The 27887-nt window shown below is 41.9% G+C and overlaps 1 protein-coding gene across 1 annotated transcript; it reads right to left on the bottom strand.

The window, feature by feature from the left end:
• Window positions 1-10797: 10797 nt before the first annotated feature.
• On the bottom strand, window positions 10798-27657 carry TARS1 (threonyl-tRNA synthetase 1). Its single transcript, XM_040542129.1, has 19 exons — window positions 27516-27657; window positions 27075-27155; window positions 25963-26153; window positions 25031-25154; window positions 23829-23950; window positions 23493-23610; window positions 22562-22626; window positions 22402-22480; window positions 21658-21804; window positions 21090-21188; window positions 20218-20384; window positions 19533-19695; window positions 19307-19444; window positions 18470-18547; window positions 14962-15062; window positions 14775-14879; window positions 13385-13457; window positions 12536-12650; window positions 10798-11229 (listed from the first exon to the last, which is right to left on the bottom strand). The coding sequence occupies exons 1-19, from the start codon at window positions 27534-27536 to the stop codon at window positions 11081-11083; spliced, it is 2136 nt and encodes a 711-aa protein (XP_040398063.1). The 5' UTR covers window positions 27537-27657; the 3' UTR covers window positions 10798-11080.
• Between the last annotated feature and the right edge of the window lie 230 nt (window positions 27658-27887).

The following is a 27887-nucleotide window of genomic DNA, read 5'->3' as shown; positions in this document are numbered from 1 at the left end:
GGGGAGTTGCCGCCCGTGGGGGACCCGTGCTGGAGTAGTTTGCTCCTGGGGGATGGACCCCGTGGTACAGAGCCGTGTGGGAGCAGTTCTTGAAGACCTGCTGCCTGTGGGCAGCCCCCGCAGGCTCAGTTCGGGCAGGACGGCATCCCGTGGGAGGGACCCCGCCTGGAGCAGGGGCAGAGGGGGACCGTGAAGGAGCAGCGGAGACGAAGTGTCAGGGACTGACCGCAGCCCCTATTCCACATTCCTCTGCACCGCTCAGGGGGAGGAGGTCAAAGAGGGTGGATTGGGGGCTGGGGGGGAAGGTGGTTTTAGTCTGCTTCTGGTTTCTCACTGTTACAGCCTATTAGTAATAGGCAATAAATTGTATTAAACTCCCTATACTGAGTCTGTTGTGCCTGTGACGATAATGGTTGAGTGATCTCCCTGTCCTTATCGCAACCCTTGAGCCCTTTCCATCATTATTTTCTCCCCCTTTCCCTTTGAGGAGGGGGAGTGAGGGAGTGGTTGTGGTGGAGCTCAGCTGCCCAGCTGGGTAAAACCACCACAGCTCAAGATACTTTGTCCAGCTCTTGTGGGAAGCTCAGAATTATTATTATTATTATTATTATTTTTTAAATGACGTATTTTAGGATAAATGTTTTACTAGATAAAGTGAATATTTTCCTGTGGAAAAGACCATATTTTGTCATAGCTAACGTTTTCCTTTAAAAGTGAAGTCTTGACAGGATTGTGGTTCTTGGTGGAAAGCTGACAAGCAGTCAAAAACTTGCCATAGTGTTTGCATTTGTTTGACCCCCATATGTGGTCCTAGCAACAACTGAGAAATAACACTTAAAGTGATTCTGAAATGGCAATGTTAGCTCCAGTGTCCTGTCTAATTTCCTTTCTGTGGCTGTACTTCCCCCCATAAAGGTTTGAGGAATACTGCATGGTAACTGATGAGGTATAATTAGTTATCATTGTTCATTGTTAAATAACCTTTATATTCTATCTGTTATATGGTACTGCATGTTATTTATTAACATATGCAACTTTAAATCATGATTAATATGAAAATGCAGTATGAGAACTGAAGTGAGCCCTAAAATGATGGGTTCAACATGATTTCTAACCAAATAGCAAGTCTTGCAACTTTGAAAACAGGGCTGAATAAAACTGAGCAGCAATTCATGAGGGTTTTCATTTACATAACTTTGCCCTTCTCCTGTTTTTGAAGCCAATGACAAAAACGTAATTGCTTTATGTATTTATTTATGGAAATTCAGTCCACGTTCACAAAAATATTTTGCAAAGCTTGCGATAACTTTGAAGCTTCAGGTGTCCGGCTAAGCCCTCACCTCTTGGATGAGATTTGCGTGACTGTAAATTACTAATTTGAAAACTGCTCTGATAACAATGCAGGGTTCTTTTTACTCCCACAGATGTCTGTGTATGCGTCCTTTTCAGTCTCCAGCTGAACTCTTCTAGCCATCTTCTGATTCTTGTTGTGTTTCTATTACATCTGAAGCTGTGTGTGTGATCTCTACCTGATCACCTTCTGCGAATTCACAGAATCACAGAATGGATGAGGTTGGAAGAGACCTCTGGAGATTGTCTAATCCAGTCTCCCTGCTCAGGTTGACCAGAGTTATGTCTGGTTGTTGTGTGTGGGTTTTGTTTTTTTTTTTTTAATATATATTTCCTTCACTGGATGGAGACTCCACAACCTCTTCAGGCAACTTCTTCCAGTGTTCAACCATTCTCATAGTGAAGAAAGAAAATGCTGTTAGAACTACTCCTCCCAGTACAAATCTGCTGGGAGTGCACCACTCTGTCACATTGTCCAGGTTATTAATGAAGATGTGAAACAGTACTGGCCCCGGTTTCAACGTCGTGGTACACCACTAGTCACTGCCTTCCAGCTGGACTGCATGCTGCTGATCACAACCTGTTTAACCTGTGAGTTCAGCCACTTTTCAGTTCAGCCCACCTTACCTCCACCTATGTAGGCCATACTCCACCAACTTGTCAATGAGGAAGTTACAGGAGACAGCGTCAAAAGCCCTTCTAAAGCTGATAAACTTGAGATACACAGCAGGTACCCACCTGCTGGTATTCAGGTAGGTTAGTTCAAAAGACTTTCCTGGGACAGTTTTAGATGCGATCACGAAAATATCTCTACTGACAGTAATTAAGTTTGCAACCCAAAGCAGAAGGGCTATCAAAATCCAGTATGGACTAGAAATGTAATTAGCAAAATCAGCCCATTATAGTGTTGGTAAATGAAACAAATAATGTCTTGTATTTCTTGAGGAAATTGTCCTCAGTCTTCATGCTCTGGATTTACAAAAGTGTAACTGTGAGCCAAATGTTTGCAGCCCAGACAGAGAAAAGAAAATCAGCTTGTCTTGCACTGAGTTTTATCTGAGGATGAAAATTATTGGGTGGCAGTTCTTCATTGATTTTATGAAATTTTTGTGTGCTGCTGTTAAATCAGGTAATTCTTGCTGAGGTTGTGATGCTGCCCTTCCTGTTCAGCACCCCTCCCCCAGCAGCTCTTCCTACTTCTTGAGCAGCAATGATTCTTGTCAAGTGTAAATGCAGTTTTTGTAATGGTACAGAAATCCAACAATAATAAACAGCTGTGAAAGGACAACCTCCACCTACACCGTGATAACTGAAAACTTTTTGAAGTGATTTCTCAGCCTCTGTGTAAGGAAAAAGTAAATTGCTAGCTATCAGGCTTTTGCCTGGTCAAGTGTATAATGTAGATCTTCCTGTGCACTCCAATGCTAGAAGTAACACTTTTGTTGCTCACACAACTTCTGAAGTTGTTTTAGTAGAACTGAACAGAGAAAGGAGAAAAAGGGTTGCTGATAAATGACTGGGGAGAAGGCTCAGCAGTGCTCAAACCAGCAGGGGCTCAGAGAGACCCTCCAGACACCCAGGTTGGTATCTAACCACTGCACAGGGTTATCTGCAGCAATAACCCCAAACTGGACTGCAAAGCCTCAGCATCCATTCATCTCCCTCTAGAATTACACTTGATCATGATAAATGATGAAAACTGCCTGCCTGGGGGCTGTGCCAAACCTGAAGCCCCATGCTGATGAGCTATGGGGCAAAAGTAAACAGCAGGTAAGATTTTCTTACTCTTTTTTTCTCCCAGACATCATCACCTGTGGCAGTTTATGAAGACTGTTGTCTTCTGAGGAACTGAGGACCCTCTACAGATAATAACAGATTAAAGGCACTGGTGATGTTTTGAGCACTGAATCAATAATGGGCTTGAAATACCATAAGCCAAGCTTGGCCAAAGAGAAGGACTGATTGATTTTTTTTTTTCCATTTGCAGCTTTTGAAGCAGCACTTCTCTGGGCAACTTGGGCTCCCTGTGTCATCTGGGCAGCCCAGCCCCTGCAAGATTGCTCTCTCCTGCAGACCCTGAGACAGAGCCAAAGCAATCTGGAGGAGCAGGTCATGCAGAGCTGTACAGTGGGCTGACACAGTGTGGGCTGGGTGGCAAAGACCTCTTCAGCAAGTGTCCCTTGATCCTGAAGAGGCCTTATCCTGCTTTCAGTGTTAGCAGAGGTAACACCACCCCTCTGCAGTGTGTTGCTGAATTGGGCCATGAAAAATGAAGTGGTACTGCTGTGACTATCCATAATTTTTGCGCAGCTGCTAGGCCAGTCTGACACTGCAAGGCTAGGGGAAAGAGGCATTAAAGATCTGAGGTGAAGCTGGTCCCACTGCGAACAGGGAATCAATGTCTCATAAGCTTTCCTGCAGTGACTCCAAGCAGGGCATTCTACAGCTGCAACTTGAACAGCAGAAAAACTCCATCCTTCTCGAGAGAAAAAGTTTTGACCACGTCTGTGTTCCCTTTCTGTGGCAGGTAGCATGGTTCACTGACTACGCTGATGCAAAAGACCACCAGCGAGTGCTGGCAGCTGGTAAAAATCAGTGGTGCAAGAAACAACAATCCCTTGGGCTGCGCCTGTTTGCAGTGCTGCAGACAGATGCTGCACACTTATGTTCATGTATACACACATGTTCGGTCTCACTTTCTTCTAACAAACTCAGTCTAATGAAAGCTGCTGCATGGCAAAGCCAGCAAAAGAGGCAGTGCAGTGTGGGGAGCAGAGTACTAGTTTGCAAGCCTGCAGCGTGTGGGTTGCACAGTGACACTGGGTGAGCACTGCAGTGCTCTGCACTCCTGGTGCCCCCTCTAATTAAATTGACGGCTCCTCAGAGCAGAGGCTGCCTGTGTACAGATTTGAACAATGAGGTTTTGATCTTGTTTGAGGTCCCTCGGCACTGCATTAATACTATTATATTAATCATATTATATGATTTACGGTCACATCAGTAGGACAGTTTTTAAGAAGAACGATCCTGTGATGAAAGGACAGAGCTGAGGATGGGAAGTTAAAAGATCTAGTCCAGATTTCTGTTACAATTTTGAGCTGACCATTTGTTCCTTCAGCTGGCATACAACCGCAGCTTGCACAGGTTAGTGATCGCTGAACTAAGATTTGTAGAAATTCTCTCTAGATTGCTTTATTGCTGCTGTCATTTGTTTTGTCTCTGGCTGTGACACAGTTAATCCATTTAAGCTCATGTTACCCTGTTAAAAGCCGATGTAATTTAGTATTCATAAGCAGAAGGTATTCTCCCAGGGGTTTGAATCTGAGAATGAGCAGGCTGCCAGCCGTAGCGGGGAGAGAGGTGAGGTGCAGAGAGGATCCCCTTGGCAGACAGGAGGGTAGAGATTTCACTGTCACTGTTTTGGATTGCCGCATGTGGCTGAACTTTGAATTGTCATTTCCTTTGTCATCTGAGATGGTGGTTGTGCTAGAAGAGCTGGGACAGCAAATACCCCCACCTTGGGCCCTCATGCAGATGCCCATGCTTGCCGAGCCAACCCTAATATAGCAAACCCAGAACTATTTGTCTGTGCAAGGATGATTAGTGTTGGATGCGCTGTAACTAAAACATGCTCATCGTGTTGGCTGGGGCACTGGTCCATAACCTGAAGGTTGGCATGTCCTTTGGCACAGCCTGGAGTCAGCCTGCCACTCAGGTAGCAGCCAGGCATGGCCCAGCATCGGCTGGAAGGCGCTGCTGTCTGTGGGCAGCTGGGACATGGCGCTTTTGGCTGGGGGAGGGAAATGTGAGTTTTGGCCTGGGAGCCATACAGCACTTCCTGGCGTATTTTATTTGGTGGTGTAGGTGAGGCAGTCTGGGAGGAGGCATGGTTCTCCACTGGTCGGGGAATCTGGGCGAAGGCTGAATTGTAGCTTCCTTTTCTGCATCCTGCTGTCTCCTCCTTTTCTCTACATTCTCTCTCTCTTTTCCTTCAGCCTTTTCCGTTTTGCTCCTCATGGTCCCTGCACAGTCAGGCTCTGTTTTCTGCATTTCTTTGCTCTCTTCCCTTCTCTTGTGTCCTTTCCTATCCAGGAGAGACTCCAATCGCACAAGAGGCTCTTTAGATCTTGGGATTTGAATCCCTCCAGGCAGAGGAGGGAAACCAAATGGGGGATCCCACTTCTGGGACAGACACTCAGTGCATGGCAGGTGGGGAGCTTTAGATAAACAAGTCATTGCCTCTGTGGTTCTGGTACTTCAGGGCCAGGCAGCAGCTGATTGCAGAATCAGTTATGGACTCGCTCTGGGCTCTAGTTTCTACCTGAGTCCCAATCTAGATGCTGATATCTTTCTTGAATTCAGTTGCAAGGACTGAGTCTTTTAAACAGCTCATTCTGTATGCTTTCCAGATCAGTGAGTTGTCTCTTCCAGATCAGCCAAGTTAAATGCTGGGTTCCCCTGATATGTATGGACATACATGAAATCTGAAAGAATTATCAAGCTCTGTCTGAGGGATCTGAGCCCTAAAAAACAGCTTGCAAATCCTTTTCAAGATGTGCTCCTTGTTCCTCCTTAACTCCAAGTTCCCTATCTGCAGATCCAGAATGACGCAAGTTTATGTATCATAAGGCAAAATGGAAATTTGTTGTTTTATGATCATTTCTAGACAGATCTTGAAAGTTTTTATCTGTGGAAAAAGTCTTATACTGAAAAATAAAACAAGCTTGTCACTGGAAACTAAAAATAATACATTCTGAAATTATTTTTATTTCCATCTGGTCAACAATTTCAAAAATCTCTTCCAGTAAAAGATAACAGCAGCTCAGCCTTCTGATGCTGAGGAGAGTGGGAATATCTACCTTTCAGTGTAAGAAAGGGAAAGCTTGGTAGTAAAGCTCTAACTGGCCATCTTTGTGCATGCAGTCTGTCCAGGGGTGATCTGCTCAAAGATTTAGGGTGTCTTAAAAATCCTAAGGAAAGAAATCCTACTCTTAAATAATGTCTATGTTTGATCGCTTTGTCCTGTCAGTATGATGTAAAGGTATTTGATTCCACCTGATCCCTCTGCTGACACCATCTATCTTGATGTGGAGGCCAGAACTTAGAACAGGTGTGATTTGATTTCCCATAGCCTTGTAGAGTATTTATGAATGGAATTGATTGCATGATTATTAGCTCTCAGCAGGTAATGGCTTCTTGGAAATGTATGCTTTGTTATTAATACTGTTTTGACATTTCAGTGGCTGCACCGAGAAAAGCTTTCTTTCCACAGTCATATTCATATTGAAGAAACCCATTCCTCAGTTGATTTACAGCTGTTCCAGTGTGCAGCCTGATATCCCTGCAGATACACAGGGGTATCGCATCCTTCTGGGCCTTTATCCCATTAAACAAAAATACAGATAGATTTTCCTTCTATTGCTAATGTACTATAGACAGGTTACAGTTTGTCCCTGAAGTGTGCAATTGAGAAATCACATATTAAGCATGATTAGATTAATGTCATTGTGCATTTAAGCCCTTGCAGAATATTAAGTTAACTTGTTCTGTTGCCGTACGCACTCTGTGCACAGGGGTGAGTTGTGAGTATTCCCAAAATGAAGAATGATATTTCAGGAGTGTAATAAATCAGTAAATGCCTGTTTTGTAGGCCTGCAGCTTCCTGTGATGGATAGCAAAAGGTGCTTTAAATGTCAGCCCCAAACTGGCATGGAACGAACGTATTTTCTTCTAGTGAGATAAACCCATCACAGGAGAGAACGCTTGAAACTCCAAGGAGCTTAATTGTACTTTTCAGCTGGATGTAGGCAAGGACAGCACTGTGTGTCTTTGTTCCAAGCTTCCTTGCCTAACCTCTGCCCCTTTCTGCCACCCCTCTTGTTTCTCTTTCTGCTTCTGAGATCCCAGGGAGAGCCAGTTCCAAAGACTTTCAGAAAGACAAGGCTGAGGCAAAATATGAGACATGATGTGGTATGGATTCAGCTGTTTTGCCACCATTATAATGCTCTGTACTAACTTATCTTTTAACACAGATAAATTAATACAGTTGACTCTGTCATGTTTAATTGCCATAAATACACCTTTGTTTTTTTTTTTCCTAGGTGCTCAACCCTTTTTCTTTTCAGTTTTCAAAGTTGCCTTCTCTGCATCTTAGAAATTTTTCCTGGTTTCAGAAGAGCTCTGTGATCCAGTTGAAGAATATCATTTGGAGTGGGATACAGGTATGTTATTTACTGAAACTAATTATGTAGCCTGGATGATTTACCTTTAATATCCGAGAACAAAAGAAAATGCCCTTGGCTGCTCTTATTTATCTGAGCACGAGCTTCTTTGTAGTAATTTCTCCAAAGATGTTAATGCATGCACTTTAGTACAAAATCCAGATGTAGCACATTCTGAGAATATTCTATCACAGTGACTAACAAGGCATCGAGTGCAACCAGACAATTTTAAAGGAATATTTCTGTCCAGGCAGATGGAAAACACTAGTGTGTAAATAGGCTGAGTGGTTTCAGAAATACTCTTTAAGAACCAAGCAGTATGTGCTGTCTTGTTTTTATAAGTATTGCTAGAGGCTATACTTAATTTTCATAGCATCAGTTTACCATTATCTGATTTGAAGGCCAAAATTTACTGTGTGATTAAGAAACTGTGGAGAAAGCTGAAGCAGTCACAAAATCATGTAGGGCATAAGCTGGAGGCCTGAGATGAGTTTTCAAGAAGCCCCTTAGTTGTTTTTGTTTGTATGTTTGTTTGTTTTACCAGAAGGCTTGTTTTGTTTGCTTTTTTTTTGGGCAACAGGAGTGGACTGGGTTTAGATGGAGTAGAAAAATGTGTAGTCAGGGCAGGGCTGACTGTGCAAAGGTGTCTACAGGGACTAAAATTTGTCTTGGAGCTGGGTTCTCCCTAAAGTTGATTCTTCACTGCTTTTAGAGGAGTTGAAATTACATTACTGAATCTGAATACTGAAACTGCATCAGGTTGTCCCAGTGGCCTAAGGCAGTACTATTAGCAGCTGCTGTAGGAATTTGATCCCAAAATGTGATGGGAACAGTCGTAGTGGGCTCACCCTGGCTCATGGCAGTCTGCAGATGACTCTGGGCTGGGGGAAACTCTTTTAGGCGTTTGCACAACTGAGGAGGCTCACTGAAAGCTGGCACAGTGATCTAAGTACAGAAGTTCCTGCCAGACTTTATTTTTATATACTGGAATGATTTATCAGGTTAGGTAGCATCCTTCACTGTCATTCTCTGTCACTCCTTCGGCTTTATCAGGTTAGGTAGCATCCTTCACTGTCATTCTCTGTCACTCCTTCGGCAATTTGCATTGGAATCTGCTTTAAGATATGAGAAAACCAAATTGCTGTGAAGTAAAGCAGATTTTCAGCTGTACCTTATCAGCTACTCCAGAGGAAAATGCCCATGGCATGATGGAGTCTGTGCTAAACGTGAGGTAATTCATATTCCCATGAAAACCTCACAGGGGATGTGCAGGCTTAAAATGAAGCTGCAAACATTTTGGTTTCTCTTGCCTACTGGCAGTAAGCCAGAGCATGCTCTGGAGAACGGGAGGGGTGTCTTTCAGTCTTCCCATCCCTGGGAAGAACTGTACAAAGGCTTCTCTATTGCTTGACAAGTGAGTGGTCCAACCATTGGGCTATTACCCCAAGCTTGCACAGCATCCTCCTGCCTTAGGGGATGAGCATGGTACTTTAGGAGCTTAGTCCTACCAAGTCCCTGTGAGTGGAGCCCTGCACTGATCACAATTTAGGTTTGGACACCTCAGATCGGTCCACATCATGCTTGGGGTGTGTACATGCTTTATTGGAGTGTCCTGTTATGTCTTGTTTCTAGTAATGTATTTTTTTATATACATATATGTTTGTTACATAGAGTTTTTTGACAGATGAGCTATGGAAGCTATCAGCATGATCTACACAAATGTTTCTGTCAAAGGGTAAGTTGTCCGAGACTGCCATCTACTGAGTTATACGCAGTAGTACTGATGCACACAGCAGTGGCCAGCGCTTTGCAGCAGTGTTTTCTCAGTGCATGTCTTAATGCACAGGGACCCCTATAAAACAACAAAAGGCAGAGCTCTCCGTGAAACTCAGCAAATACACCAGAGTATTAGAACAGCAGCTCAAAGCATGGTTCCTAGAGAAATGGAGCTAGTAGCTCATTTTCCCTGGGGACTGGTCTCTGCTCTGGTTTTGCTTCAACATCTACATTTGATGAAGTTCTCCTGCCGCAGGGACAGCTGACTTCTGATGACGCCCTTTTCTTTTCCACAAGTGACAGTCACTTCACAGCAGAGTAAAGCAGATGTAAAATACAATCAGACTGAGGTATTTTAAACTCACTCCACCATCACTGAAATAATTTTGAAAGCAGTAAAGCAGTGGAAAGTCAATTTTCCCTTTTACTCATAGCAGTTAGACAGAATGTTACTAGTCTGAAGGGGCTGGAAATAGATTTTGCTCAGATTAGCTGGGCTTGTGGTTTGGGGAGACTGAATTCACAATGGGTTCAAAGGCTAATATAATGTATTATCACACCTGAAAAAGGTAAGAGAAAAAAGCTGGATGAAATGCTTCTGCCCAGATAATAAAGGAAGTGATGAGAGCTGGAGGTTTTCAAATGGTAAGATAGTTCAAACTTGGTTTCAGATTTGTGTGCTAAGGGTGTAACAATATCTTTGGCTATATTTGCTACCATCTAGAGCAGATTTTCGTTTCAGAACACTCATCAACCACTGCTGGAAGCTGTTCAGGTCCATTAATAAAAAAAAAAAACACCTATACCCATATTTTGTTGTTTTTTTTTTTTTGTCAGTGACAGGCATTTAGCATTTTGGCACCAGCCAGAAGGGGAGGAGGAAGGAAAAAAAAGTGAGAGAGAGACAGGAGGGGCTGCTATGTGATGCCCTGGGTTTGAGGCTTGGTACATAGTGTTCCACAAGAGGGGACTCTTCCAAGTTAAAAAAATGGCATGTCTAAAAAAATCCAACCAAACAAACAAAACCTAGGGATCCTGGCTTCCTTAGCTGCTTTGGCCCTACCTCTTCCACTCATACCCTTTCCTGCAGCTAGAAGGAGCTTACTCTGAGGACGAGCACATTTCAGGTGCAGCCTTTGGAGAAGGGTAGAGCTTGGCCTTGGTAAGCAGCTCAATGCTATGTGGCAGACAGCCCCACTGCTGGACTGTCACAGCGAGAGCTGGGACCTCCCAGAAGCACCAAAACATGCTGAACTAGGAGACTTCTGTTCACTTCCCAGCCCCTGTGACTGTTCAGTGTCAATGTATTTAATTGGTGTAAGAGCAGCAGACTAGACTGCGAGGTATCACTTATCTTGCTAGAGGAGATACTTCCAAAGCTGCTGCAGCACAGGGCTTCTATGCGGTTTCTGAAGTCTGAAGTTTCTTGTTCAACTTTAGTGAAAAACAGTTGTTACCAAAATGTATTTTATTTTAATATGATAGTTAAGAGTGCTATAGATATCCCCAATTAACATTTCCATTTTCTCTTGCAGTCACACAAAGTCATCTTGCTTCATCTACCATTGATCAGAGGCCAGGAAATCTTAGTTCAAGGTCTGTGAGAAACTGATTTTTACAAAAAGAGACATGTCTAACTAAAGATCTCTGCCAATCCAATACAGTACAAACAATCTGTGGTTAACCAAGTTAGGAACACCAGAATCATTTTATGCCAGGTAGAGCAGGTGGTGTTAAAATTCCTCTTCAGCTTGTTTGGATCGAGAACATTTCAGTTCCAGCAGTCTCTGCACCGTGTCCGCAATTGTACGCTCACCATGCACCTTGTTATCTCTGGTACGGATGTTAACTGTTCCGCTGGCCTTTTCCTTCTCACCAACAACTAGAAACAACCAAGATGCAAAGGAATGAACTTAACTTTTAACAATCTATACTGCCTATGAATTCCCTTAAAACACAGGCATGTTAAACAAGCATTCTAAAAAGCATACAACGCAACACCATGAAATCCTTGTTTGCCCTCCTCCCAGCTCCCCTAACTTAGATCTGTGACAGCTAATAGCCTTGTAGTAGCCTAGTTTTAGTATATTATAAATAGCAATTTAGCAAAATATGAGTAAAGAAAAGAGTAAACTGCATAAGCCAGTAAAAAGACCCACATAGTTGAAATGAAAAATAAATGTAGCAGCATTCCATGGGCAAAGGTTAGAAACACAGCTTGACTGTAAATAATCACGAGCTATTTGTTTGCTTTACAGAAACAAGACAGCTTATTGGCAAAGCCCAAAGCAATTTATTTAAATTAAGCATTGAGAGATACCAAGACCGTATCTGTATGTCTCATTACTAATAAAAATTTATGTAATCTACTTGCAGGTAGCTAAGAGAAATTGCATTTCTATACTTAGTGGGAGATTGCTCATCTGCAGATATTTGACAACTTTTGGAAACAGCCTCTGAACGTAAGTTAGGTGAGATTTTTTTTTTTTCCTGGTAGGCTGACCATTTGTTTGTGGTCTTCAAGGTAAAATGTGGTTGCATCTTATCTGTATCATATGCTTAAAGTTTTAAGTAACAGAAGAACTTTATTCATGACTCTGTAAATTACGTTGAGAGTAGAGTTTCTCTCTGATAGACTCCTTCAACTTTTGCGGTTTGCCCACAGATGTAAGGTCAATGCTAGAGCTCAAGTTAAGTACATGACTTTGGTGCTGCTTCAAATCATGTGCTTCAGGGTCAGTTTCTAATTGTCACTGCATCACCTTTTCTTGCGAGTCTCCTCAGAGCTCAGAAATGCACCACAGCGGAATGAAGTGAACTTAGGGTACTACTTTTACAATTGAAATGAGAGCATAAATTACTTAGGGGGAACAAGAAGGGGAAGGAATAATTCACAATAACAATTAACAATCTGAGTGACAAGTGACAGTAGATTTAACATGTCCACACCGCTGATCAGAAAACAGCAAAGAACTTTTTCTAAAGCAGCAGTAATGCCTTGGGCCACACAACGGGGACCTCCTTTCCCTAACAGCTGTACATGCAAGGGCTGCCCATCAGGTATACACGGCAGGCTATCTGGAATGGAGAGTCTGAAGGAGCAAAGTGAGCTAAAACACTACCACCTGCTCAGAGTACCTGTCTGAAAAAGTCAGACAGAATCAAGTAACAAATTCACTATACATTACCCAGAATGAAGTTATACTGTGCAAGCTGAGCATTTCTGATCTTCTTGTTCAGTGTGCATCCAGGATCTACATCGATATCTGCCATTAACCCAGCATCATGGAATTGCTGTCTGACCTAGGGAAAAAGTATTTAAACTGTCACAATGGGATAAATTGTGATGATGAACTATTTGTGACCTGTAGAGTTAAGCCAGTCAAGCTTATCTGACCTCCACTAAACCAAAGACATTGTCATTGGCTTGAGCCTTGGCGATGAGCCTAGTTCAAAGAACAAAACGAGGCCTGCTATCATACAAGTACACACACATTAAATCAGTGAGCAGTGATGTCAATACCTAATGTTTCAGGCTGAACAGTTACTCTGGTTTGATACTGTAAATGGTAGCACTGTGGTGGGGCTTTCAATTAGAAGATTTATTTTTTTTTTAGTTCTTAATTTTGCAGACTTATTTATGTATCATGGGCTTGAAAGAAATACAGAAAAACATCTGCTGAATGCTAAAGATAAGACCTATCTTTATCTTTCTTACTGCTCTGCACGATGGATATGGCTACAGTAGACTGGAACTTGAAGTGTAAGATAGTTTTTTGCTCTAGCTGAAAATCTGAGCTTTCCAATAATAAAAACCTCACAAAGATAAGTATTTGATGTTTGGGCACCCAAAATCTATTCTAGTATCTCTTTAAAATCCTTCTAAAACTTCAGCAGCTTATTATCATTGTAATATATACAAGTGATACAATGTAATACACAAAGACTTATAATATTTACCTCAGAAAAATACTATTAATAATTAATACAGCATTTCTGAAACTGGGGAAAAAAAATCCCCAAACCATATACTTCACCTTTTGAGCATATTCATCACACGTTGGTCCTACTGGTACCACCATTACCTGCTGTGGGGACAGCCAGAGTGGCCTTCAATAAACAAAAAAAGTTATATAGCTTTTAGTATTTTTCAGTACAGAAAATGCTGTTAACAGATGAGACTAAAATCTGCATGAGAGATTCATTAAGCCAGCAGCTTAGATTGCATTGAGATGTGATGACAGCCCTATGCTCCAGTTACAGCTTACCTTCTGAAAAACTTGAGCGTCTAAAAGAATTGCGGTGTGGGCAAAAGTACTTTTTGATCTGAGGATTCAAGCTGTGTTTTACAACAGACAGCAACTCATAACTGACTTGCTGATCTTGCTACTAACTAATCATGGGAAAATATTTAGTTGTTGAGCTTTGTTATAGTCAGAGGGGTCATCCCCATCAGGTTCTATACAGGTTCCTGGTGTTCCAGGCTGAATTAAAAAATTCCAGGTTCCAGGTTTCCAGGCTGAATTAAAAAAGGGGTGGCCAGGAGGGAGAGGGAGATGATTGTCCCCCTCTACTCTGCTCTTGTGAGACCCCACCTGGAATACTGCATGCTGGCCTTGGGCCCCCAGCACAAGAAGGATGTGAGCTCTTGGAATGGGTCCAGAGGAGGGCCACTAAGATGATCAGAGGGCTGAAGCACCTCTCCTATGCAGAAAGGTTGAGGGAACTGGGCTTGTTTAGCTTGGAGAAGAAAAGGCTCTAGGGAGATCTCATTGCGGCCTTCCAGTACTTGAAGGGAGCGTATGAACAGGAGGGGGAATGCCTGTTTACATGTGTTGGTAGTAATAGGACAAGGGGGAATGGTTTTAAACTAAGACAGGGGAGATTTGGGTTAGAAATTAGAAGAAAGTTTTTCACTCAGGGGGTGGTGAGGCACTGGAACAGGTTGCCCAGGGAGGTTGTGGATGCCCCATCCCTGGAGGCATTCAAGGCCAGGCTGGATGTGGCTCTGGGCAGCCTGCTCTAGTGGTTGGCAACCCTGCCCAGAGCCTGGGGGGGGGTGAAACTAGATGATCTTTGAAGTCCTTTTCAACCCAGGACATTCTATGATTCTGTGATTCTATACCGCAGCAGATTCAGGAGATTACCATGACTGTCTGCTGTGTGGCACAGCTGGAAGAGCAAGGTGAGAGATACACACCTCAGACAGGTGAGCTGTATGCTGCACATGCAAGAGTGGTATCATGTAGAGGCTACCATATGTAGAATTATTTAATACCTGAAGAAAGGGGTTCAGAAGGAACTGCCTTGTGGTATACCTATAGTATGCCTCTGTAGCAGGGAAATAAAATGAACCCTCTTGACTCTTGTATGCTAATTTATCCTCCATTTAAAAGTGTTTGGTCAAAATCTACTTTTCACTGTTACCATTTGCCTCCATAGTTTTCAGTTAGAATGGCGATCATTCTCTCCACAGATCCCAGGATAGCCCGGTGAATGATAACTGGTCTTGTCTTGTCATTACCATCATGGCTGTGAATAAAGTTAGTTACACATATAAGTGTCGGAAAAGTTAAATTATATAGCAGTTAAGATCCCCAGCCTCTGCGCTTACCTGACAAAGGTAAGGTTAAATCTGACTGGCAGCTGGAAGTCTAGCTGGATTGTAGCACATTGGTGGTAGCGGCCGATGGCATCTTTAATCTGAATGTCAATCTTAGGAAACAAAAGATTGAAACTTTGTAAGAGTTTATGATACAAGCATGTCACTCTGAAAGCAAACTCACCGTTTTAAGACAGAAGCTTTCGCTCATATAGTACAGAAGAACTATGTATGTTTTTTGACAACATACTTTCACTTCAGCCTATGTTTTAAAATGATTTGCAGGTTCTGATGGAAACAGCATTAGAACTAAAAACAAGGTAAGCAGGTGGAGAGACATTACTTCACAGTGAACTATATTGAATACCTCTATTTTCTGTGAGTTTGCTTTGTTTTTCATGGGACTTTCATGAGTCTTTTAACTGAGAAAATTCAGCAGCACGTCAAGGGAGGGTGGGCAGTTGTGGGTGTTGGCTCAGAACTCAGCAATAATCACCAAAAATCCTGGACACAGGATGCACACCCTATTGTTAAATAGTCCACTTACAAACAGGGATCTTGGTGACACTTGGTCTGCCTGTGAACATCTACAGTAAAGACTGTTCTATCTGTTGCACCTTATACTTTAATCCTGGATACACTAATGATAGAAGTTAAACAAGTAGACAGCTAGAAAACAGTTAATTTATTGTATTTGAACCTTACTTATTTAGTGAGTTGCCCTCTTTTTCATCATTTTACTGGTCTGGCTATACGTTGGGGCTGTTTACCTTATTTTAACTTATGTACCAAATGAACAGATCACTGTTTTACTCACAGAAGCAGTAAGTGTCTTTCGGAAGTCATTTAGCTAAATAATAACTGATCAAAAATTTTGCATTCAGAAGCCAGTTTGTCATAGTTCAGCTACTCACCAGAGAGTTTCTATCCAAATAAGTCATTACCAATCATCTTTAATTCCAAATCATCCACTTAGAGTAGGAAAAAAAATATTCTAAGTTGGTTTAAAGGTTCCCTGGATATAGAGCTTCACTTAACAATGCAACTTTAACCAGTTTCCATTAAAATCATTGCAAAAAGCTACATGTTTGCTCACTTTATTTTAGCTAGTGTATTAGGAGCAAGTGTAAGGCTCACAGTGTTCTTGTGGATATTTGCCTCCTTTCTGTTCTTGTGGATGTTTGCCTCCTTTCAAATGAACTGAGGAAGTTACTAAATCTTGTTTGCATTTCAAGTTATGATTAGCTGTTACAACACATTCCACCTACAACCTATAAAGTGAAATTGATTCAATTAGCATACAAAAAAAAACAACAGAACTAGTTTACTAGACTGATTATAAAGCTAAATAAAAGTTATGTCTATTGGGGAAATATTTACAAGCAACTTTGTAAGGTTCTGTGTCCTTATGCTCAAAGATATCAAAATTTCTGGAAAGTTCTACTTAATCTGTGCAAACAGGAAGCAGAGCAAAGCAAAGAGCTTCCTGAGGAGGAAGCTCTTAAAAAAATGCAAAACCAGTGCAAGGGTCTTTATTAATAACAAAGCTCACTAGCAAAACTCAGTGCAGCTACAGCTACAAAACCATGCCAACAAATGAAAGATTTTTTTCCAGAAATCTGTTTAATAAACAATGTTAAGGTTATTATCGTTTTTCTCTTTTTTTTTTTTTGTAAATATGAAGACAGGGTTAGGATTTCCTTTTTGCTTGCTTTCTACAAGATTATTGCATCAGGATTCACTGATCACCAAAAGGATTACTTGTAATGCAGCAATTGCTTTGGTTATACTAATCCAACACTGCCACCTCCTGTTCACGTCTCCCACTAAGCTACTCAGCTCTGCTTAAGCAGCAAATTGTGTGTGTAAACTGGGTTTGATTAATTAAACGAGTATTAAAGCTATGTAAAAAAAATAAAAATCACAGAATACTTTTCCTCTGTCAAAGAAGTCAGAGTTTATGTAGCTGGGAAAACAGACAATTCTAGCCAAACAGCACCATAAAATATTAGATGACTATATAAAACAAAACAAACAAAAAAAAAACAACAAAAGCTTTCCCTTCCAATTCAACAAGTCCAAGTGCAAGGTGCTGCACCTGGGTCAGGGCAATCCCAGACATGAGCACAGACTGGGAGAAGAACCCACTGAGAGCAGCCCTGCAGAGAAGGACTTGGGGGCTCTGGTGGACAAAAGCTCGACATGAGCCAGCAGTGTGTGCCTGCAGCCCAGAAGGCCAACTGCGTCCTGGGCTGCACCAACAGAGGGGTGGGCAGCAGGTGGAGGGAGGGGATTGTGCCCCTCTGCTCTGCCATTGTGAGGCCCCACCCGGAGTGCTGCGTCCAGGGCTGGGGCCCCCAGCACAAGAAGGATGTGGGGCTGTTAGAGCGGGTCCAGAGGAGGGCCACGTAGATGCTCAGAGGGCTGGAGCAGTTCTTCAGTGAAGACAGGCTGAGAGAGCTGGGGCTGTTCAGTCTGGAGAAGAGAAAGCTCCAGGGAGACCTCACTGAGACATTTCAGTACTTAAAGGGGTCTCATAAGAAGGATGAAGAGGGATTCTTTACTCAGATAGGTAATGATAGGACAAGGGGGAATGGCTTTAAATTAAAAGAGGGTAGGTATAGATAAGATGTGAGGAGGAAATTCTTCACTGTAAGGGTGGTGAGGCCCTGGCACAGGCTGCCCAGAGAAGCTGTGGCTGCCCCATCCCTGGAGGTGTTCAAGGCCAGGCTGGATGGGGCTTTGGACAACCTGATCTGGTGGGTGGCATCCCTGCCCATGGCAGGGGGTTGGAACTAGATTTAAGGCCCCTTCCAACCCGAGCCATTCTATGATTCTACGGTACTCCAAGCCTTGTACTTGTACAAGCCAACAATCTCAGTTTGTACCAATTTCTCACTTTAAGAATCAGTTTTGTTCTGTATCCTCCAGCCAAAACTAAGTAGCACCAATGCTTTAAAAAGACATACTGACACTGAAAAATTTAGCTACAGCATTATATTGGAAGGGAATGTACAGAATGAGTAGAAAATAAAAGCTGTCTTTACCAAGAAGATAATGAATAAAACCCAAGAGCATCACCATAGTATTTTCTTCCCCTTTCTCATAATAAGATATAAAAAAAAAACTTTGTGTGTTAACAGCACTGTGTCCATCTGTATTTATATAATTAACTGAAAGCAGAATTCCTTTTTCTTGGTCAGGTATTTATAAAGTTGCGTGGCAAACACTCTGCACAAATTGATGGCTAACACTCGTCTTTCTGGAGATATCTGCTGTTAGCATAATTTTATGGAGACAAAGACTTCTATTTTTTCCTGCTCCTCTGCCTTCTCTGTACTGAGAAGAACAGTATTTGCATGCTACCCCCACCACTAAGATTGCAGTGGCATGAATGGAAAGCAAGGAATTGTATAAGCTTTTGTCTACCTCACTGTCCTGGTTTCAGCATCAACCAGGACACTCATCCAAACAGAATTAAAAGCCTAACACAGCTAGAAGTCCACTGCAACATACTAACCTTAGGTCCATAGAAAGCTCCATCACCAGGGTTCAACTCCCACTTCTCACCGAAGTCATTCAGGCTGTTTTCCAGTTGCTAGAGTTAAAGGACATATACACTTAGTGTTTCTCGTTTGTTTCCATGTTACAGCATCAGGTCAGCCTGCTGCTACAGACATCTAACACTACCAGACTTACAGTATTTCCCCATAACTATTGCAACACATTCCTATCCACCTCATTACTTTTCTGAAAAAAGTTTTGGAAGAGTCCCAGCTAAAATAAATATGTTTAAGTAATTTACTCCAAACTTAAACAAAGCTGATGTATATATTTTGGTAGAGGTCAAACAAGCAGCATTAGCTAAGATGCAAGAACTTTTTATGATAGATTCAAAGTTTGTAAATCTTGAGAGAGAATCCATCCCTTGTACATATAGTGTCTGTTCTTGCCCTGTCTTCTGCTAACCACTGAATCTGCAAGGGCTAACACTTTAATCGTGAAAACAGCCAGTTTTTTGGAAGACTGTTCAGTCTTATTATATATACAGGGGCTGCCAGAATTGGTTCTCTTCATCTTCCCCCTCCCCTCCCCCCCCCTTCAATTTTTCAATCAATTAAAAAAAAGGAGACATAATTTGATTGTGACATGGAGATAACTGTTGCATGGAAAATAATGATAGGTATGTAGTACATAAGAAAGCTACTGCTAGTACTCAGATGGAATTGAAGAGTGTTAGTAAGTTACATTTCTCAGGTAACAGGCTGCAACTGTTACCTCCCAGAAGGCAGTATGTTCTTACAGGACTTCCAGCTGCAACCTCGTTTTCATATCGAAAATTAATAAAATTATTTACCTTTTCAGCTTCATTCCACACTTCGATATCTCCCAGGTACTTTTCAGGACGAGTGGAGAGATTCAGTTTAAAGGAAAATCCAAAGACATCATACACAGAACGCAAGAACTGCAGACAGCTCTTTATCTCCTCTTCAATCTTTATAAGAACAGAAATAAAGTCTCAGCTATAGAAAATTCAACTGTTCTGATTTTATTACCCAATTTCATTTAACAGAAACCCATACCTGCTCCATAGCACAGAATATGTGAGCATCGTCCTGCTGGAACCGACGTACTCGAGTGAGTCCTGTGAGAGCTCCTGACAGTTCGTTGCGATGCAGAACACCAAAATCTGCCAACCGTAATGGCAGCTCACGCCATGATCTTGGACGATGATCAAACATAAGGCTGAAGGAAAAAGTTTATGACTTGAATAACAGGCATTACTAAATGCCCATGATATGTCAATGATGTAACCTGAATACAGTCATTTACAACTATTTTTTTCAGTGAAAAAAAAAAAAAACAAAACACAAAAACCAGGTATTCTTTTATAGCTGATATGCTTCCCCCACTTCACACAGAGAAGGTTAACAGCTCCTGAACTGAGCATTAAAACCTGAATGACTAAATTGCAACAAAATTGACAATGCTCTGGTAGCTGGTTTAGCTATCCAGAGTTCTTAGCACCAAGGTAAGCTTCAGTTCTAAAACACAACCACTGTAATAATGGAAAAATGACATTTCTCAGGGTCTCAATAGAGAGAGCTCATAGGCACCAAGACTCATAACTACAACGCTCCTGAAAACGTCAGATATGAGTGCCTTAAGATGGCTATCTGTACAATCAAGCAGAAAAGGAAAACTGCGTTGTGTGGGTTTTTTTTAATCAATCTTTGATAAATTGTATTTGCTGCTATGTGTATTTACCAGTGTCCTGGACAGTTCATAGGCTTCAGAGCAAAGATTTCTTTCTCTACTTCAAAGGAAAACATGTTGTCGCTGTAATGCTGCCAGTGCCCTGAAGTCGTCCATAGTTTGCTGTTGAAAATATTTGGAGTGACAACCTCCTGGAATCCACGTTTTCGATACTCACTCTAAAACAGACCCAGTACATAAAATAATTAATAAGCAAACAAAAGTAATGGTACTCAGCCCTTGATCTGCAGCCATGAAAACATGGAAGTGCTGCCTTATTGAAGTCCGTGACTCAAGAAAATAAATAAAGAAAAACAAGCTGGAGATTGCAGGATACCTCCCTTCCACCAGCACCACCCTTCCCCCAAACAACTCTGAGCAAGAAGAACAAGTTCCCTCCCAGCAAGCAAAGCAGCAGTCTCTCATTAATCAATGACACTTGGTAGTACATCTCAGCGCAAACATAAAGTAACAAGACACAGAGTTTTACATATTGCAACAGGTAGATCAGGATTTTTTTTTCATTTTTATAAATAACTCTACAAGGCCAAGTTGGATACATTTATCAAATCAAACCAACATGGATTTGTGGAATGACTGTACTGTGAGTTTAGCTGTACTTTTAGTTGTCAAAGAATCCATACTACAGATCATCATTATCACTGCTTTAACTGCAGGTTAATAAAGTTTTAATAAAAACATAACTCGGCAGAGATTGTTAAAAGACCAACTCTAAACAGGTTTCTTTAGCACCATGGCTTACAGAACTAGGATATTGAACAGCCCTTCAATTCAACTCAATTTATACTGTTACACTGTTGTATACTGTTACACATTTTTCTAAAGCAATTTCTTCTATAAGATTTCCAAAAGACATTACTTACCCGGATGAATTCAATTAATGTGTTATATATGTAAGCTCCTTTTGGCAGGAAAAAACAACTACCAGGGCTGAGTTCATGAAAGAAAAACAGTTCTTGGTCCTGCAGAAAAATAGTATTTGGAAAAAAAAAAATTAGTAATTGTAGAGCCATTTTTTTCACTGAATATTCACAAATTAATTGCTACTGACTGGGCATCACCAAAGTTAAAAAAATAAATAAATAAAAAATCTTCATATTGAGAACAAGCTGTAGCAACCCAGGTAGGAATGAGCATTGCCTACAGACCGAAGTGGCATGTTTTGCATGCCAAAGTGTTCAGGTAATGTACTGTTTAATCTGTGGACGAAGGATATTATGTTTAAAGAGAGAAAGCTCTAAAGATAAGTTGCTTACTTTAGGACTTTTGATGCTCTTTGAGGGAAAAGCACCTGGCTTTGAAACTTGACTGAAAATACTGACATGTCACATCTTGGTTGTGGCAGCCAAGTGCTGTCTTTGAGATGCTTCTAGTTATGAGGTCATGTATACAGTGTGTTTGTGAAATACGTTACCAGACAGACTGTCTCACCCGCCCAATTTTTCTGTGATCTCTGCTTTTAGCCTCCTCCTGGAACTTCTCCCACTCCTTCAGCATTTTTGCATCTGGGAATGAAATTCCATAGATGCGCTGGAGTGATTCCATATCAGCCTTGCCTTCCCAATAGGTAGAGGAATTCTGCATGCAAAAAAATAAATGAAATGATGAATAAAAGGAGTAGCCTCCACATTTTACTACTACCGCCTGTTGTGAAAAGGCATGCAATCATTAACAAATCTCTATACATAATGTAGAGTAACTATGGCACAAGGAGAGTTTTAATCATAAATACATAGCACTGATGAGAAAAACACACAAAGAAGAGACAAATAGAATATGTGAAAATGTTTTTGAGCTCTACTTAGGTCTTTTTTTTTTTTTATAGCCCACTGTGTCTCTCTGTAGCCATCTATTCCAAATGAACTTTTCACCCTTGGCTGTAACCATCAGCTGAGCAAAAACTAAAAACTCTAGCTGATACAGTTTAACCAAGAATTAAGCCAGACTCATTTTCTGATCTGTGCTGAAAGTGCAGGCCCTGGCCACCTAGTTGGTCTTTGCACCACATGAATATCATTCTTGTAGCACACAACCCTTCACTAATTGGTTAAATTGAGTTTGTGGCCAGGCTATCCACTTTGCATTACATTCTTGGATAGTGTGCTGTCATATTGCCCAAAGACAGCAACATGCTTTCGAATGAACACATTTTTCTAAGGTAGTTTCAGCCCTTACCTTATGAATTTTTATGGTCTTTATCTTGCCAGTATGTCTGACATGAGGCCCTCTGCATAGATCTATCAAGGGGCCACACCTAAGAACAGGAAAACATTCATTTAGTATATTTCCTCCTAGCAAGTTTTATCCAGTAATATTAGTATGCATGTATAATCACCTGTATACTGTTGTAGTTGGAGTATTGACCTTCTCATTCAGGATGCGACACTTAAATTTGTTATACTGAGAAAAAAAAACAAACACCATACATATTTGTTAACTCCTTGTTAAGCAGTAGGGCTGACAAGCAGTTTAAACTATTTGCAAACCTGATGCTATACTACATCAAAAGAGGATTATGCAAGATAGCTGTATAGGATTGGTGCTCCAGCCAAAAAGAGTAGTAGGCTGCCCAGAGAGCAGCTTGTTCAGTCTCCATACTTACAAGTTTTAAACCTCTGAGTCCATTTGGAACCCAAATGGACAAAGCCCCAGGAAACCTGGTTGACACTGCCCTGCGCATGAGATTGGACCGAAGACCTGCTGAGGCCTTTTCCAACCTAAATAATACTATGAGTCTCCCGATGTTTTAGTAGTGAAAACTGAGTATCTCTGAATACCAGAGAATTATTTACAGCTAGGTACAAAAGAGAAAGATCAGCTTTTATTGTTGCTTGGAGCTTCCCAGAAGTCTTTATTCTTAAAAAAAAAAAAAGTTGTATAAAGCTTACTGAGAGTATCACAAATGCAGCTGTAGCATCACCATGGCATTTTACTACAGCCAATATAAAACAGGCACAAAACAGCACATGATCTGAATATAACTGCAAATTTACATCCGTGTGAAATAAATGAGGAATGTGGATTCAAAAATATCACCAAGGTCACCCAGCGGAAGACCTACAATTCTTACAGTTGTAGAAAAATCTAATGCGTGTTCCTGAAAACTTAAATGATGCCTTTGCTCATTTTTTTTTTTAAAGTTAAATATCACATATGAGTCTGTAGGAACACAATATCTCTAAAAATTAATTTGACAGACCTTCTACCACTAATAGAACACTTGCCTAACTGTGTGATGATAGTAACAACATTATAAAACAGCCTACCTTGAACATTTCAAGTAGTGTTTCCTTCTTAACTTCCAGTCTTTCAAAGGCTTGTTTTTCCTTCATGATCTTTTTGCATAACGTTTCCAAAGCAGAGAAATCATTACTTGATACACCCCTAAAATAAACACACGCAGAAGAACAAATCATTCTCACTTTCACTTGCAATTTCTGACCTGGTTGCATTGTACTGGCTTGTGGCTGGGACACACTGCAAAGAACAAACTCATCTTCAGCAGTGCAGATGACTTTGTTTTGGGAACAAGAAAATAGCAGAAACCTTGCTGTGACTGCCATATCCCTACTCCTGAAAGAGAAAAAGAATATAAAACCTACCCTTCCTCAAGGAACATGTCGTAATAAAATCCATTTTCTATTGGTGGACCATAGCACAAACATCCACCGTAGATTCGCTCCATAGCTTCACCCATTATGTGAGCACTTGAGTGCCAGTATACCTATTGGAAGTGAAAAAGAGGGGTCAAGTATGAATATGCACAATGCATTTCTGAGTGGTTTAATTAAAAACTTTTCTTGAACGCTTGCTTTTAAGGGTACTTGATGCAGATCCCACATTAGAGCAGTCATCAGAAAAGCCCCAAAACACTCCCATCCTAAGCATCAACACTTCCAAAAAGTAACACTGGAATATTGTTTTCTGCCTGGTAACAAATAATTCTTAGTTTCAGCCACTGTTGAAATGATTCAGTTTTGCCCAGAAGTCAGGAAACTAACCCAACAACTTTTCTTCTTTACTGTTAACTTCAATTGATCAGCTCTGCTGACGTACAGCATAAAGCTGACAAGGTGCACTTTCAACATAAGGCTGTGGTCCTGCAAAGACTTTATGCATGGCAAGTCCTGCACTGATATAGAACAGTTCATAAAATTAAAAACTGTGCTACATCTTGTAGTGCACCTGAAGTTCTGATGAAGTGAAACAAAATCTGCAAGGCTTCAGTCTGCTTTTATTTGCACGGATCAGAAGACATAAATATCACAAAAGCCATCATTTAGTCAGGATGAAAACCCTAAGTTTGAATGCAAGACATCTGTAATGAGTTTGCAGCTTCTTGTACTAAATAACTTTTTTTAAAGACAGAATTAAAAAATTTGGCTAGATAATGGCTATCTACATTTAGCTGAATGAAGAGCCAAAATAAAGTATGTACTTCTGTATGTAAAACGAATAAGCAGCTTACTCAGCTCTCTTATGTCTGTAGACAGTACTTCTGTACTCAGCATTGCTTTTGCTGTCAAGCTAAAGAGGTCAGCTCAAAGGACCTACTTTACGTTAACATGAAGGTTGAAAATATAACAGACTTGGCATAAACTACAGCAACTGCGAGCAGAATTGTCAACTAATACAAAGCAGAATGTACAATATCTGCAGTATCAGCTGTGTATGTACCTACACAGCAAACCTTTTCTCTCCTCCTCCTCCTCCTCTTTTGAGCACAGTAAAGATGCTAGTAACTACTGGAGGCTGGGTTTAATGAAAATCTAAAAGCAAACAATTTTAATTAGACGATACTCACCGCTTGAGCCTCTTCATCTTCAAACTTGAGCAGCTCCAGGGTACAGTCCTCCTCCAAAGGACGGTCTAGATCCCAAACCATCTTGTTCACTTTAGCAATAACAGTGTTGTCAGCTAAGCCTTGACTAGAGAATAAATACATGGTATGTAATTATTTCAAATCAGCAGGTAGAAACAAGCCAGGTTTGCCCTCCATGTTGAATAAGATTTTCATGAGTGCTCAGAGTGGGTACAACACTGTAAATAAATTCCAAATGGAAGGGCAGTTTAGGCAGTCCTGAACATTTATGAAAATCCTATTCACATCTCTTCAGAGATGTAGGAGGAATTCTACATTGTATGCTAGACATTCATGCATTCATCAACGTATTTAAGTTAGAGGCAAAGTCCTAACCTGACTTCAAAATCCTACTGCAATAAAAAACAGAATGTCTCTTTTAAAAATTATCAGATACCATTTCTAACGTTGTGACTTCACAGTTTTATCTCAAGTAGGCAAAAAAAAAAAATCCTTGAGCCCAAAATCACAAAAAGCAGAGAAGGTTCCAATAACATGACACCTACCTAATCATGAAAAAATAATCAAAAAAAAGGTATTGCACCCCTAGGAATCACCCAGCTTTCATAATTTTGACTGTTAGGGTGTTCAGTATGCATTGTTCAAATCCTCCCCAAAGCACACCTGAGTCCTCCAAAGCTGTGCAATGTTCTTTTTGCCAGGTATTTCCCATGCAAGTGAAATTGCAGTTAAGCAAAACACTCTCATAATGTTACTGCACTCTAAAAATCAAGTGAAACATCACCCAAATCATCTTCCTTCCACAGGCCCATGCAAACTAATTTTGCATGTGCTAACATTAATGATCACAGGCATGACTTGCAGATGTAGATCTGTCTAAAAATTAGTAAGTGTATCACAGAATAGAATCATACCTAATTCCACATGCAATTTGATAAGGAGTTGTCTTCCAGGACTCAGCATCAACCTGCTTGCCATCAGGTAATGTAACTTTAATGGGTTTACTGTCATTAGCAGCTCTTTCCGCAAGGAGTGCATCATGTTCAGCTTTAAGTTTATTGTACATCTCTAAACGCTCATTGATAAATGCAGGCCAGGGATTTAGCTACATATCAAGAATAAAGAGAAAGAAAAATGCAATAGATTATTAGAGTACTCTAATATCACATTATGTCAAGAATATAAACAGAATGGATGTACTTTTCACAAGGAGCTATGTGACTATACCTATAGTTATATGTGCACTATATCTAACAAGCAATCATTATCAGTAACTAATAACTATGTAAGACTTCAGCTTAATAATTAGCACTTTGAAATGCACCGCTGTACAACTGTTTAATTAACTATAGATATGTTAACAAGCTACTACATAGTTTATTAAACGAGTGTTTAAATTGATTTATTAAACACTGGTTTAATAAACTACACAAGGACAAAAATAAATCTGAAAAGAATGTAGTTCACCATAAAAGTAGATTTTTATTATTAGGTGAGAAAACTCGTGGAACACCTCTAGTCCAAGCCACCTGGAGAGGAAGTGACTCTGGTCTACGTGTCACATAAAAGATGTCAGGCCGTCAGCTTGCACATACCCCAGGTCATACAGCTACAAGGCCAGCTCTGCTTAGTGCTGGCGAGCAGCTGGCCCTCTCCGTGCACAGTCAGAGGGATGCATTTACTCATACCAACCCAAAACACGGAAGAGAGCATATCCTTTGAAGGCTTTCATCGCTGCTGAGATCTGCTGCCCACCTCCTGGTGCAAGTGGAGGGTCACAGCGAACAGCATCAGGAAGCAGCAACTGTGGAAATCTCAGCTGCTCCCCCATTACACTGATATAACTTGCTGTCAAAGGCAACAAAGCAACTTCGAGGCAAACTTTGCTTTAGTACGAAATAGTGGGGAAAGGCCTCACTGAAAGGATGGATAAAATAAGTCACGGGGATGCACCACAGCAAGGCCAGCAGCACACAAAACCAAGGGACTGAGTCTCTCAACACCCCACGACCCCAGGGCTGCTCACCTCCGTGCGCCCTTCATCGCCGGCCCCTTCCTTCGTTTTCTTCTTCCCGCAGTCTGCCTTTTTTTCACCCCCAGCATTCACCTAGGGAGGGCAAACACCGTTTCCTCACATGCCAGCAGCCGCTGCGAGCCGCCCCAACCCCACGCACCGAGGGGCACCCACCCCGCCGGCCTCTTTTATTGAACATCGTGCCAACCCCACCGCCTTTCCCCGGAGCTGGGGGGACAACCCCGGGTCCACTTGATGGAAAAACTTCTTGGGAACAGCCCCGGCTTCCCCGCCAGCACCCGTCCTCCCTCCGGAGCGGCCGCCCCTCCCCAGACCTGCCGCGGGGACTCCCCGCCTCAGCGCAGCCCCCGGGAGCAGTGAGGGGGAGCCGGGGGAAGCCGGGACAGGCGGACCCCGGTGCCCCCCTCGCCCCCAGCACGCTGTGGGGCCCACCTGGCCGTCAGCCCCCGCCATTGCCACCCGCCGAGCCAAGCCGGCACCGAGAGAGAGAGGGAGGAGCGGGAAGGGAAGGGAAGGACCCCGCGCAGGCGCCTCCCGGCACCGAAGCTGATGCAACCGGAGGCGGCTCCATAGAGCCGAGCCAATGGGGCCGGTGGGCAGCACCGGGAAGGGATGAGCCCGGCTGAACAGAGCCGAGCCGGGCCGAAGAAAGACGGGGACGCTGGGGCGTGCGGGCGCCGGGAGGGGGCCGTGGGGTGGCGGCTGGCTGGGGGTGCCCGCAGCTCAAAATGGCGGAACTCCTGTCAGCAGCCCTCAGGGCGGGAAGCGGGGTCGGTGTCTCCGCGTCCCTGCTGCCCTCTCGCC

This window comes from Cygnus olor, chromosome Z (assembly GCF_009769625.2).
Source record: "Cygnus olor isolate bCygOlo1 chromosome Z, bCygOlo1.pri.v2, whole genome shotgun sequence".
NCBI classification, from domain to species: Eukaryota; Metazoa; Chordata; class Aves; order Anseriformes; family Anatidae; genus Cygnus; species Cygnus olor.
The sequence above is the reverse complement of the archived record's forward strand: the minus strand, read 5'-3'. Positions and strand labels throughout refer to the sequence as shown.